Here is a 15469-nt window from a genome sequence, read left to right as displayed (position 1 = left end):
ATGTTTAAATGAGAGAGGTCCAGAATGGGTCTCTAAGTGCCCTCTTTCCTGGGAACCAAAAACATCTTGAAGTAAAACCTCTTCCCCCTTTGGGAAACTGGAATTCCCTGTATAGTGCCCAAAGTCAAAAGATCCTGAAACACCCATGGAAAGAAAGCCAAATGTTCCTGAGGGGGCTGAGGAATGCCCATGAAAGGGGGAAGAGATTTCCATACCATGTAATATCCTAGATGGATAATGGACAGAACCCAAAAATCCTGAGTAATCTTTGACCAAACTGGAAGAGAAAGGGAAAGATGAAGAGAAACAGGAATATGGCAGAGAAGAACAGGATTCTCGGTTGTTCTGCAGAGGGATGCAAAAAAACACACACACATACCAAGTGGCCTGGAGTGAGATTAGAACCCCTACCTATCTAGTCTTACACACTGTAGATCACAGTACTTATTGTATGCACCATGGCTTGTCAGTCAGTACCTGGCTTGTCAGAAAAACGAGATTTGTGTGTTACAGGGGTCTGGGTAGCTTTAGCAGGAGGAGTCCTTTTACCCCCCTTTTTGCCCTTGGGAGGACAGCGAGACTGCCTATGAACAAAGGCCGGTTTATTACGGTAACTTATTTGAAATTCAGGCTCAGGAGAAACAAAAACATGTTTACTTTCCTGTAAAGCTTTGCCCTTATCTTGGACAGACTTGAACAAATCCGCAGCAACTGCACCAAATAAGTGCTTGTTCTCCAGAGGAGCATCCATCAACTTAGCCTTAATATCATCAGGCAAAAGTTGAAGCCAAAGCTAGGAATACCTGCTAATCAGAGAACCAAAAGCAGCAGCTCTGGAAGAAGCATCTGCTGCATCATAACTGCACGTAATAGAATAGTGAGACACCTAAGAAGTGGGCCCCAACAATGAGAGAGCAGAAGTCTTACCTTCAGAATCAGGAAGATCAGAAATTACCTGATAGGCCTGAGAAAGAAGAGTCAAAATGTACCTAGACATATGGGTCTGATAATTGACAGTTCTACAAGCCAAGGTAGCAGAGGTATTAAACCTTCTTACCTAGCCATTCCACAGTCCTACTGTCTTTATCAGAATGAAGTTTTGTAGAGGGCAACATCTGAGATGGCTTGTTGGATACTGCAGACACCAGGGAGGGGTCAGGTGAAGGACATCTATATAGGAACGTGCAATCCTCAGGCACCCTATATCAGGTTTTGTGGGGGCAGGAGCTGGGAATCTGGAGCCTGAGACACAGTAGAAAAGACATCTGACAAGGCAGCCAAACAGGAGGGACAGCAGAAGGTCAGGGAGAGTCCATTTGCAGAAGCTTGTAATACCTTCTCTGCACCTCAGAAACCTGGGCACAAGCCCATTTAAAAAATTCCATCATCCTGGAAATTGTGCCTCTGAAGGAAATCTCCTGGAATGGGGTGTCAGGACTAGTGGGCTCCTCCTCTTCCAAACCACAGTCTAAAGGAGAAGGAATCTAGGATGAATAAACAAGTGATTCCTCACCTGAATCCACCTCTTTCACAGAGGAATCCTGTTCCCTAGGCTTTTTAACAGGAGTAAAGGACCAAAGTGGAGCAAGAACAGAAACTCCTTGAGGAGGTTTCAAAGCCATAAGGGTACAAACCTTGAGTGAAATTCTGCCAGTCACTCTGAGGGTCCTTAGGAGCAGGAGAAACATATTTGTTTCTTTTTCAAAGGGTTGCCTGCTCTATAAAACTTAGAAGGGTCAGACAACATTCCACGATCGTAGTTGGAACTTCCTCTCTAACCAAAATTTGAGGAACACCCTTAGGCCATTCAATAATAATCAGTTGCAGTTCTCCTTGAACATCCATAACAGATGTCTGCAAAGCCTCCTGGGATGTGTGTGAGGTTAGATCCATGCCGGCCTCTGAAGTGGTCGCGGCACAAGAATTCAACAGAAGAGCCGGGCAATCCTCCAGGCTTTCACTAGGCTTGGGAAAGACGTCTGGTGGAGGTGGTACAGCGGAAGCATTGGACCTAGATTTCTTGGTCACCTTCTTCACGAATGGCTGACCCTCAGAGTGGGAAGTTCTCTCCATACTGTCTTTCACTGTAAGCTTAAGATGTTGGTTCTCTAAATACAGGGCCAAAGAAGAAAGCCTATGGAGAGTCTTTGGGACAAAAGCTTAACAAAAGGAGCAGGACATATGGGGAATATGTCTCCTGCACTGGCATTTACCCTTTCTGGATGCTATAAAACCTCGCAAGCAAACAAGCAAAAGAAAAAGATAAGATGAAAAAAAAACCAACAGGGCACTTACATGAAATGGCTTGGTGAACCAGCAACAACTCGAGCATTCAGACCAATGATCAAAAGATGGGGTTTGGACCGGCGGCAAAGAAGTTCTGAGGACAGCACTTCTGAACGCCAGCTTTATGCCCTATGCTATATGTATGGTGTACATTAAAGCAACCTAAAGACTTTAGCATACTGGCCAGAAGTTGGACCACCCTTGGCAGGGTTTCCCTGTCATAATGAATACTGCAACAGTGCTACGGAAGGACATCTCATTTGCTGATAGCTGCTCTAGCTGGTTAAGACAGAAAATGGGAAATCCTTTTGACCCACAAGAGGGGGAATTTATTTTTGCTCTCACTTTGTGTGGAAATGGAAGTTAAGAAACTGACTGAGACATAATCCCAGTGATTTGAAGGTGGAGGCTGTTTCTGTGGTACAGTTGCAAAAGTGAAGGGAAGTTAGACAGTCAAGGGTCTGTTAAATTTTCTCTGGAATTCCAAAAAGTATAGCGTTGGTCTTTGAGGAGCTGAGTAGCAGTTTATGGTTTACAAGCCACTGGTATTGCTCACGTAGGTCTGACAAGTTAGGACTTAGTGATGGCATGAGAGTCACTTGATTACCAAATGACAATGTTATATGCATACAGGGTAAGTGTGAGATGGCAGAGGTCATAAGAAACTTTGTTAATGAATATAGAGAAGAAAGGAGGTCAATAATGGATCCTTGCAGGGAGTGCTGTCTGAGCTGATACCAATTTCAGTTAGGTAGTTTAGGAGAAGACAGTGGTCATTGAGGTTAAATACTTTTGTTAGGTCTATAAATAGGGTACCTGTAAGGAGGCCATTATCAGTGTTTTGCAAGATGCCATTGTTTCGGGACCTACGTGCTGTCAAAGTACTTAAAGCACTGCTGGATACAGTCAGAGTACTGAGTGCAGGATATTTTTTCTACATGTTTGCCAAGAGTTGGGAGAATGGATATTGAACAGACGTGAGAAGTACCTTTTGGTTTGGACTGCTCTGGGAGGATTTTAATTAGAGCAGTTTTCCAAATCTGTGACAAGATGAGACATAGATTATATATACAGCTGAGAGGAGGACATAGATGACTGCTGCAATGATATATGAACCACAGGCTTTTGTTGTCAGGTGCAGGAGAGATGTTGGTAGGAATACTTTTGAGTTTATTTCTTTGGGACATATATGTTTGAAGTGGAAGAAGGGGGTGAATGGTGGTGGGGTGGATAATTCATGGTCTGTGAGGGGTGTGGCATTTACTGATGGCAGATTGTTAAATTCTTTATGGAAATCTTCTCGAGAATGTTTTGTTGTGCCACACTGAGTGGTATTTAGGATAACTTCTTTCCAAGTGCTTGGGAGAATGCAAGACAGTAATTTGTTTTTTTGGTTGGAGAATGCTTTTGTGCCTTTGGATGGACTGCTTGGCAAGGTTCAGAAGCATAAAGATGGGGACAGTTTCCCAGGGCACAAGGTTTCAGGGGGTGTGACTGGCAGATTCCTTTATGAATGTAATGCTCGTGTAAATTCAAAGGCAAGGAGCAGAGATGGAGGGCTTTGGACCTTACATGCTAGATTTGAGAACACAGCATTTTGTTTTGCTCTCAGTTAGAGTATGAGGGAGTTAGGGACGTGGATCCTCCTTCAGACAGAAACACTAGGTTAGAGAAGGGATGATTTTTTTCTTGCTCTCACATAAAGCATGAGGGAAGTAAACAGGAAAGGTATTAGGACCTGATGCTTCATCTGCTAGGCAGAAGCACCACATTGGAGAAGGGACCATTTTCCCCCTTGCATTTTGCTCACACAGTGTAAGGATGTGAAAGGGTGGGGTGCCAGACTGTGGAAAGGCACAAGGCACCAAATGAGCCAGCTACAGCTCTGCTTAGCTTACATAAGGCTATAGTGGAGGTTTGGTTCTCAGTTGTTGGGAGTCTTGCAAACTAAAAAAGTGTAAATATGTGCCTTGGGTTGTGACCTTCTGATCACAGCAACACTCTTAAGGTTTCAGCAGTTTAGAATAGGATAACTTTGCCATGATAAACACTGGAATGGCGATCAGAATCCTCTGTGAAAGGGGCAAAAAAAGAGTGGCACATAGACTGAGCACCACTCGAGCCAACAACATTACAATACGGCAGACATATGCAGACGTTTTGCATGCCCCTGGGTGTGGGAATGAGAGAAAATTCACAAATTAGCTAAACTGTGCATAGAAAAATAGGAAATCCAAGCAGCAACTGCAGAAGGCCTCAGATATCAGATCTAAGAAATGTCCACTAACCACGAGAACTTAAATAGTAAAAAGATTTTAGAAGGCTATGTTATTAAAAATTCAAGTATTATGCACTGCAATTAATGGAAATTTGTTTGATCGGCCACTCAGTGTAACCTATCCAGTGCTCTCTGTACCTTCCTAAGTGATCTTTTAATAAAAGGTAGAGGCTAGAAGTATTATGGTAAAAACAAATCAAATTATCATGACAAAACTGATTTAAAAAACTGCTTTAACAGTGTCATTTCCATAGTGAAAGTAAAGAAGAGAGGGTGGGAACTACCACATTTTGTAGATATTTTTGTGCTGATATGAGAAGCACTACGCTGTCAATACTGCTGAATAAAAAATCCTCTTGCAACAGAATCACTTAGCTATGATGAGACAATTTCATAATTAGCTAATGACAGTAACAACATCAAAGTAGATCCACCAGTTCATGGCATCTACCTTTAAAATGCTGAAATAAATTATGTCTGCTAAAGGATACACGTCAGATACTCCAAAATTGTAACATCCCAGATGTAGTCATAATACGAATCCATGGAATCATGGCTGGAAAAAAAAGTAATTTTTTTAAACAATGACACTGGAACACAGCTCACTTTACATAGAAAGAAAAGTGCAGTTATGTGAGTGCACTAACAATAAATAAGAGACAGGCTCTTACCATAACTGGTGATCTAACAAGTGGACTCCTATTTGCTGGGACAAGTTTAGATTTATCTTTTCCATCAACCACGATTTATCATTTTTCCTCAGAAGCACCCAAAAAAAGGGGTGCATAAGACTGTGTTATACACCAGCTACTTATCTGCATCTAGTTCTTAAACATAAGTACTATACATGCACATATTTACCTCATTTTATAACTAATTACAACAGCCAAGGCTAAACAAACAGCCACCTAAAGAGATGGATATACAGGGAGCATTCTTGGGTCATCAAGGAAGGGCTTCTCAGTGATCAACAAACATGGTAAGAACACATCTGCTACAGCAAACACTGAGGATCTTCCTGTTTTCTTTGAATGGGCTGAAACCCAGAGAGAGTTAATAAGTCAATTACAGACAGCAGATGTGGTCTAAACTCCATTAGGCCTACATTCTAAGAGTGTTCTCTGGATCTTGTGTGTGCCGCACAGCATGTTAATTACTGTAGCGAGCTCACTAACATTTAAAATCGTAAGCCCCCTATCTTAAATTACATTTTAAACCTACTTATATATATAGGTCTACTCTGACTCATCGAATTAACGTTTCAGCGCAACTCACTTTTGCGAAAGTGCATTTCTCGACAAATGCACTTTCGTGAAACTACAGTTCACCAAGGTTGTTGTTGGAGATCGCGATACAGTGGAGATAAGGGAATTTTTCCTTTCCCCACTGTAGTGGGATCTTGGAGTTGGTATATATTAGTAGCGAGGGGCTTGCCCCCTGCATAATTTAGTGTAGTGCATTAGTGCATTTTTTTTTTTCGTGAACTGCAGTTTTACGAAAGTGTATTTATTTCTGGAGAAATGCACTTTTGTGAAACCGGAGTAGTGAAACTGAGTTTCGCTGAAACTTAAATTCAATGGGTCAAAGTAGATCCATATATATATATATATATATATATATATATATACACACACACACACACACACACACACACAATCAGTGGGGAGCAGGCATTATGTTAAACTGATCACTGTAAGTAAAACTCATCATTATATTATGTACATCATTGGCCATTTAAATCAAAATTAACTTTTTTACAAACTCAACAACATATTAATAATGATACTTTCAGTCCTTAGACTTGCTTTTAATTCTGGAACAGTCCATGTAGTGTTGTGTCAGTTACTACAGTGGACTAAAGCTCTGACTTGTTAATGTGCTGCTTCCTGAGGCAAGGGTCAGGGTTTGAATCTTTTTTATTCATTTACCTGTTGTCTATCCTTCAGCGACTCACTTACCCAAACACTGTTTTACAGCAAATGGAAATCCGAATGCATGAATACATTTGGGGGTTGCAGGCTGGCATAAAGTAGATGTAAACCATTTTTTGATACCACAATAGGTGAACCACATTCTGTTACACCTTCTTCTAACACTATGGGCACTTTTAGAGTTGTCCTTCAATACTCAAGTGATATTGCTAGTTACTGTGAAATCATTAAGAAAACTTGGAACATTCTACGTGATATTCCAGGTTTTAGGAATAAAATTGGCTCTACCCCCTCCTTTTCATTTAGAAATAACAAGTCTTTGAAGCAACATCTCTGTAATAAACCTACTTCCACTGTTAAATCTATTTCTATGAGAACAGGTACCTTTCCATGCAGGAAATGCTCAGCATGCAGCCATACATATAGGAATGCTACTTGCAGACATCCCTCTTGTAATGTTAATATTTCACTGCATCATTATGCAGACTGTAGAACTGCAAACATGGTCTACTTCTCATTTTGTGAGAAATGTCATGTGTACTATGTGGGAAAAACAAAGAGGTGTTTCAAGGATAGAATCTTAGAACACATTAGAGATATTAAAAATAAAAAGGAAACGAATGCTCTAGCAGCCCATGTTATACAAACAGATTCTTCACATATTTTTAAATTTTTAATATTACAGGTTATTGATGACACTATTAGAGGAGGTTACATGGAAAATCGGACAGAGGCCGCTGAGCAGAGATGGATTCTCTTAGTATGTTTTCATTAAAACCTTTCATGAAAGCACGTCCCTTAAAACATAAATAAATATTTCCTATATCTGTATACTTTTTAAAATAATTTTTATGAAAATATTTATACACTTTTCAGCACCTTATTTCATGGATATTTTTAAATCTTCTATATATAAAGATGTTGTTATATATTTTTTGTATGTTAGTACATTTTATTATTTAAATAAAACTTTAGGAATGTTTTTCTTTAGACAATTGCATCAGCTGACATCATGATGCTGCTATATAAGATGTTAGTTTTGTTCTAAATTGTCTGATGAAGCGACCTGTGAGTAGTGAAAGCGCTAACTTTTTAAATTTTTTCTGTGATTATTAAAGTTTCTGACAGTGTACGTTGTTGTGCAGTTTATTTTTGCTTATAATGGTTAAGGTGTTTATCTCACAGACACAAAGGACAGGGTTTGATTCTTACTTTTAATATCTCCAATTCTTTTGTGTTTCCAATATCATGACGGGAATGGACTCCATTCATAAGTCAAAGTATGATTAAAGTTCATAAAATTAGTATTGTTTCATCTTTGATATTAGCCAGAAGTGCTCATCGTAGCACCTGCAATGTGCCCAGAAATTACTCCTCCTGCAATTCATATGGAGTTAGTTGCATTAGTAACATGTCCAAATACAATTGTAAATTCATTTTATAAGACCCCATTCCTCCTACTACTACTACTGGAACTATCTGGGTATCCGTTATCCACACTGCCCTCATTTCTGCCTGTAAATCCTGGTATTTTATGACTTGCAATTTTAATGATTAATGCTACTTTTGTCTTCTATTCATGGACTACTATATCTAGTGTTCTTCCATCTACTTTATTAACTGTTGTTAATGGGTAAGCCCATGTGAAAATGATGTGATGTGAAACTTCATCATTTTCTATGATGCTTTGTGGCTCATGTTTCCAATGCTTCTCAGCTACTTCAATATTATAATGTTTGCACAATCCCAAAGGCAACAGTATTACCACATTATTATGCATTTCAGTATACAGTCCTTCTGCCATTAATATATGACAACCAGCAACAATATGAGCGATTGTTTCTGATTCTGTTTTACAAAACCTATTTGTCAGTTTCTCCCGCGTGTTCAGGGACTTTCTAAACCAATATGTACGTAGTCCACTATCTTGGGCCAACAATATTAGACTTTCATCTTTTGGTTTAAATTCACTTCTCCTGAAACATTCCTGCATTCAGTCCTGATCAACACAGGTCTGTTAGTTTTCTGTACTTGCAAATATATTTATGCATTTTCCACATTTCTCGTCTTCTCATCTGATTTTTCACCTTATATTCTTTATTTTGTTTTCTTGGCACATTCAGTTGCTGTCTGATTTTTGTCTACTTCTGGTCTGATCTCTATTCCCACTTGGCACCGATATGCTTCTACTAAAGTAAGCAGGGAAGTCATCCTACATTTATTCTCTTCATGTTTTAAAACTTTCACTACATTTGGATCTTGTGAGGTCAGCAGATATGTGTGAAGTCTTATGACTGCAGATCTATACATGAAATCAAGTTTGAGGAGGGCCATACCTCCTTCAGAACAGGGAATATATATGATCTTGGTATACATTGATTTTTATAAATCATTTGATAAGCATGAAGCATTTTTCTTGTTTTCCTGTCCGACTGATCCAATAACGTTTGAGGCCAGTCAGTCACTCCAAAACTTTAAGTTATGACAGGAAGAGCAAATTGGTTTATAGCTTGGACTTTGTTCCTAGATGTCAGAGCTGTTTTCAGTATAAATTTTAGTCTTCTAAAATATTCCTTATGAAGATTTCCTCACATATGTTCAAGCTTTATTGTTGATTCCTTCATCAATTCTTAAACAGTTATACAATCCCTCTTGCTCAAGTTTTTGTATATCACATTCCTATTCCAAAATGATATTTTTCGTTGTGCTGCAGCTTTCCTACTTTAAAGGTTGCTTTTGTACATTTATCAAGACCAAATATCATCTGAAAAAGCTTTGACCACTTGTGGCTGTGCATTCAGTTCCTCATCTGACAAACTATACAGTTTTTAAATTACCAACAAAAAGAAGATGAGAAGTCTTTACACTTTGTTAATTTCTAGGAGCCAACTTGCAGCCATGACTTAATCTGTTAAGTAGACATCTTAATGGGTTTAGTGCAAGACAAAAGAGCAGTGGTGACAAACAGTCACCCTGGAATATCCCCCTTTGAATTTTTATCCCTGGAATAATAATTAGTCCTTTATCAAGGCTTAACTGCAAAGCAGCTTGCCAAGGTTTCACGGTTGCTGTAATGTAATCAATCAGTGTAGGGTGCATCTTACTCATCTGTAAGCACTCTTTTACACATGAATGTGTGATACTGTCAAATGCTTTTTTGTAGTCTATCCATGCCATACTATATTCTTCCCCTTTTTACAGTTCTCCATTATGACTTTAACAACAAATGATCCTTTGTTCCATATGACTTCCTTTAATTGTTCTTTTGTTCTACTGCCATGATTGAGTTTTCTTCTAAATGACTATAAAACTGTTGACATCAATTCCAGTGTATAGTTTATATATCATCAGAATGCAAGTTATTGGTCTATAGTTTTTATGATAGCTTTCAAGTTTACTCTTAAGGAGGAGTATTGTTCTTTCTATTAAGCAGGTTGGCATCTGTTTGTGGGGGCGCACATAAATAGTTCTTACACATGGCTAAATCTTTGTGTAAATATATTAATACATTTAGCCAGAAGTTAGGTACTGCCTCTGGGCCTGGTATTTTCCAGTTAGGAGGTTTTCTTAATTTTGTTTCAACTTATCTGGCTGTTACTTCATCTCATTTCATATCCTATGCATTTGAACATTTTATTCTTTCTTTTACTTCTTCTATTCATTCAGCATCGTTGTTATGTTCCAAAGAATCTTCATGGATCTTTCTCCAGGATGTGTCTATTTCTTCTTTTTTTGGTGGTTTTTCTATTCCTTTTGCCCTGTTTCCCAATTCTCTATAAAACTTTTTTGGGTCATCAGTACATTGTTTTGTACTTTTCCTGTATATTTAACTGCATATCTTTTAAGCTTTTCTGCCTGTGCTGATTTATATCTTTAGTTTATTATTTGCAATACTGTAATAAATCCTGATCTGTTCTGATACTGTGCATTGCTTTCACCAAATCTATCTCTCTCAGTATTTTTGTTGATCTGTTCCCTATTCAGTACTCTTCCAACAGTGACATTTCTTGTCTTAATTGCTTTACAGTTTTTTCTACTCAGTACTTCCATGATGGCAATTGATTTCACCCCTTCCTTTCCCTTACTGTCCTGTGTTTTTGTGGAAAGACTGTTATTAATTTAGCAGCACAGTAACGTATCCTATTTACTTCTGTTATATTGCATAAATTTCTTTGAACAGTCCTGATTATTGCATTCATTTGTTTTATCAAATTTCTAACATTCTGGGTCTTATTGATTTTCTGTACATACATACATACATACATATATATATATATATATATATATATATATATATATATCTACATACATACATATACATATATATATTTCTACATACACACACATATATATATATATATATATATATATATATATATATACATACATTCATACACACACACACACACACACACACATATATATATATATATATATTATATATCTATCTATCTATATATATATATATATATATATATATATATACATACTTATATATATATATATATACACATACATATTATATATATATATATACATACATATATATATTACAAATGAAAACTGTCAGAAAAAACAGAAGAATAAAATACTTATGACTTAGAAACTTCTGAAACGAATAGAAGACGAAGGAGCCAGTAATAAGCTTTCGTCCCTTTAATAGTAGATAGGACTTCTTCAGACAAATGATGTAGAAATATAATGGAGTAACATAATATAGTAAGGAAATCCATATAAAAGGCGGTAATAAACAGCTCTAACCATTAGAACAGTACAGGATGAAAAGTATATCCAATAGTAAGGAAGCAGTGCACATGTCAATCACTTGTAACAGAAACATCCAAGTGTCTGTGAAGGATGTCAGTCTCACAAACAATCCAAATGTCTCCACCCTAATGTACTTAAACAATTCTAGTGTCCCCACCTTAATTCACACTTAACATTTAAGGACTCTTTCAAACCAGGAGGGGAATCTGCATTAAGCTTTAGCTGCCATAATAATTCTTTAACTTCCAACAAATTTTTAACATCACCAAAAAAGAATCTATTTTATGTAGTACAAGAAACTTAAAACCAGTGAAATTGAGACATACTAACTTGTGCTTTGTTAAGGCATTTTTAGTGTCATTATTTCTAATAGCAGCTAAATGTTCCTTAATTCTGGTGGAAAGCATTCTAGTAGTCTTTCCTACATAAAACGCTGAGCAGGAAATACAAACTGCTGCATAAACAACATTATCAGATTTACAGTCATAGTGTTTATGAAAGTGTAATGTGAAATTGTTGTGAGTAAACACAAAATTATTGCCTGTAAAGATATGTGAACAGGCAACACAGGAACCACAGGAAAACATACCAATATCAGAAGACTGTGGCAAGCAATGATCTAGAAGAAACTTACTGTCCCTGTTTTCAAAAGAAAATCTTAGTGATCTTGTCTTTTTATATAAGAAAATGGGAGCCGGACCTAACTTGTTAGAAACTTCTTGGCTATTGGTTAAGATATCCCAGTTATTAGAAATTATATTTTTAATGAAAGTGGAATCTCTACTGATAGGTACGGGGAAAGCTATTGTCCAGTCACGTGGAACTGTATGTTGGGAGGAAGTAGCTGAATCAGCCGATGACACACAGATATCAGAAGTAGTAGTGTCACTAACTAAAAGCTGTAGTGGTAGAATTCAAAACAGAATTATTTCTGGTTTTGTTAGGCACAAAGCCAGTTTTAATAATGGGTGGAAACTTAAATGGTCTAGAATCCGTGACTTCTGCAATAATAGAGTCCAATATATTTTCTGGATAGTGCCTGCCAATAAGAAGAGACCTGAGAGAAAGACACTCAATCTTAAAACTATCTTCTTCACTGACCAACCTGGAAATACGGATAAATTGCCCCCTGGCCATGTTATGCTTCATAAAAAGTGGATGCATACTAGTATAGTCTAAGTAATTATTTCTGAAAGTACTTTTTCTGTGTAGTGAAGATGACCAAGATAAAGTAACAGGATCAAAGGAAACACAGGTGCCCAAAAACGTGGCTTGCATCCCACAGGAAGACAATTTGAAACTGAGAAAGGGAATAGAAGCTGAAAGTGTGTCTAAGAAAGTTTGAAGTCTGTGTTGACCACCCTCCCAAACGAAAAAAATATCATCTATGTACCAAGTATAAAGTTTAACAAACTTGAAATCAGGCAAAAGGGTAAGAGAATTCAATTCCCAGGCAGCCAAAACCAAATTTGCAAAAGCTGGTGCCATTTTCAAACCCATGGCAACACCCTTAGTTTGTTGGTAAATGGAAGAATTAAAATGAAAAAAATTACCATCTAATACTAATGTGGTCAGTAAACAAATAGTATCTATTCTATTTTGAGTAAAGGAAGTGGCCTGCATTAAACAGGAACGTAGTAAATCAATGCCCTCTTCATGGGGAATATTAGAACAAAGAGCCTCAATATCCAGAGTAACTAAAAGAATGTTGTTTGAAGTGGGTGGAAAAATAAATACATAAAGACCCTGTCAACCCACCCTTCAGACACATCGTCTCTAATCACAGAACGAAAACAGAAAAGATTTCTGAATTTTTGGACTGGACCTTAAATCCTATTGTACAAAGGTCGAAGTTTTATCTTAGGGATTCCTGGGATTTTTTGAACACATTATTTCATAATCCACCCACTTCAAACAACATTCTTTTAGTTACTCTGGATATTGAGGCTCTTTATTTGTTGCAAGATAGTATTTATAATAACCTTTTGGAATGTAGGTCCATGAATGTAATCAGTGATGAGCTGTTTAAATATTTTCAAGTACAATATCCAATAGTACCTAGGCTTCACGGTCTACTGAAGATACATAAAAATATATAAACGAAAAAACGTTCTAAGACTGTAAAGCAAAGTAGAATAATGCCAATAAACAATTAAAACTTTGTAACTAATAAAATTACGAATGGAGAAAAAACACAGCTGAGGCCGAACTGTTGTCTAGCGCTTTCATTCCTTTATTGTTGCTAGGAACTTCATCAGAACTGAAAAAAGTACATAGCCATGCTCTATAAATATGCTGTATACAGGAATACATAATTTGCATATGATGTGATTAGTGGCCAATGGCCAAAGATTTCTTTTCACAATACAAAAGAAGAATTCAAACCAATGATTATGTCCTCATGTTAATTCAAGGGCCAATGAAAATGTTTTCAATTCTTACCAATAGTCATTCAGATGTGTGTGTTATAACAACTTTTGAAACTAAGAGTGAGTTGAACAAATACTTAATACCATTGGTCTTTTTATGAGGTTATTGTGTTTACTTTTAACTGATAGTTATATTTCCAATTAAACTAGAAGTTGGAAAATCATAGGACTGACCCTGTAATAGTAGTGGAACCATTGCTTATGTTCTATCACTGTTTAAGAACTAGTGTAGTCAAAACAAACAGTCAGTACATGTTAATTTGCCCAATTTAACTAATAGAAATTTATCTGAAGCACACCTGCAACTACCCAATAAAGGGTTTACATTCATACCCTCGCAAAGGGCCAGAATCACTGACACCCTATTAGATCTAAGGTTATATTTAAGAAAACTAAACCTGAGAATGTTTTTTGCTGACAGAGATGACCCACAAGATAACTCAACTTTCACTGACTCAAATGAAGCGCACAATAGTACAGTAACAACGGACTTAATTACAACAAATGTAAGGAAAACCAGCTTGTTTAACCCAGTTTTAAACTCTACACTAGCCACTTTTCAAAATGTATGTGAATTTGATCTAAGGAATTTATTAAACCAACCCAGTATGGAGAAATGGTACAATATATCGAACAGTGAACAACTAGCTCTCACAGAACTTTGCCGAGACACCAGCCTAAGAATTATGAAGGCAGACAAAGGTACAGGCATTGTACTAATGGAAAACAAAGACTATGTTGCCAAAATTGAAAACATGTTAGTAGACAACGCTTTCTACAAAAAAGTATCCTTGAACGAAGTTAATAAACATTTTGCAACAATAGACAGATTACTGAAAACCTTAGAACGTGAAAAACACTTGTCTTTGGAAGACTACATGTTCATGTCAGAACATAACCCGTGTTTGGGGAAACTGTTTGGCATTCCCAAAATACATAAGGACACTGTGAATCCCCCATTCAGGTTTATCATTTCCAACAAACGGACAAAAACAGAAAACATTTCTGAATACTTGGACAGTATTTTCAACCCTTTGGTGCAAGCTACCAAGTTCTATATCAAAGACTCGTGGGATTTCTTAAATGAGCTACAAAAATGCTCACTTGACCTCTCTAAATGCATACTGGTAACATTGGACATTACAGCCCTGTATACTAACATCCCACATCTTGAAGGAATACAAGCATTAGAGCTTTTTCTCACCAAGTATGCCCATCTTAGTGCTGACGTGGTAGAGACACTGATTGTGTTAACCAACAATTTCTTTCATTTCAACAGCCAAATTTATCAACAAGTAAAAGGAGTTGCTATGGGGTCCAAAATGGCCCCAGCATTTGCAAATTTAGTTTTAAGCACATGGGAAATTGAAACACTGTCCTTTCTGGAACAATTCAACAAAGTACATCTTTATAGACGCTTTATTGACGATATCTTTTTTCTGTGGGAAGGTCCCAAAAATGAACTTGATATTTTCATACAGAACCTCAATAACAGCCTACCTTATTTAGACTTTGTGACATCAGGATGCGGTGATAAAATCAACTTTTTGGATACTGAAATTACCATAGTAAACCCAGGATACACTCTCAACTCCAATGTGTATCGCAAAGACACTTACAGAAATAATTTTCTTGATTTTCGGAGCCAACATCCTTTGTTTATGAAACGGAACGTGTTAAAAGGGCAGTTCATAAGACTTTCAAGAATTATATCTGATGACTGTACCTTTTTACAAGAATGTAAATTCTTATCCCACATGTTCGAGAAGAGATACTAC

General features: G+C 37.1%; 1 protein-coding gene across 1 annotated transcript in view; it reads right to left on the bottom strand.

The window, feature by feature from the left end:
* Nucleotides 1-15469, bottom strand: part of LOC122797632 (integrator complex subunit 8-like) — a 1436218-nt gene that overhangs the window by 199413 nt on the left and 1221336 nt on the right. Inside the window, exon 20 of the mRNA XM_044066176.1 lies at nucleotides 5056-5120. Coding sequence (XP_043922111.1) covers nucleotides 5056-5120 — 65 coding nt within the window. The remainder of the gene's footprint in view (nucleotides 1-5055; nucleotides 5121-15469) is intronic.

Source organism: Protopterus annectens, chromosome 3.part1 (assembly GCF_019279795.1).
Source record: "Protopterus annectens isolate FY-2018-M chromosome 3.part1, PAN1.0, whole genome shotgun sequence".
Classification (NCBI taxonomy): Eukaryota; Metazoa; Chordata; order Ceratodontiformes; family Protopteridae; genus Protopterus; species Protopterus annectens.
This window is presented reverse-complemented; position numbering and strand designations above follow the sequence as displayed.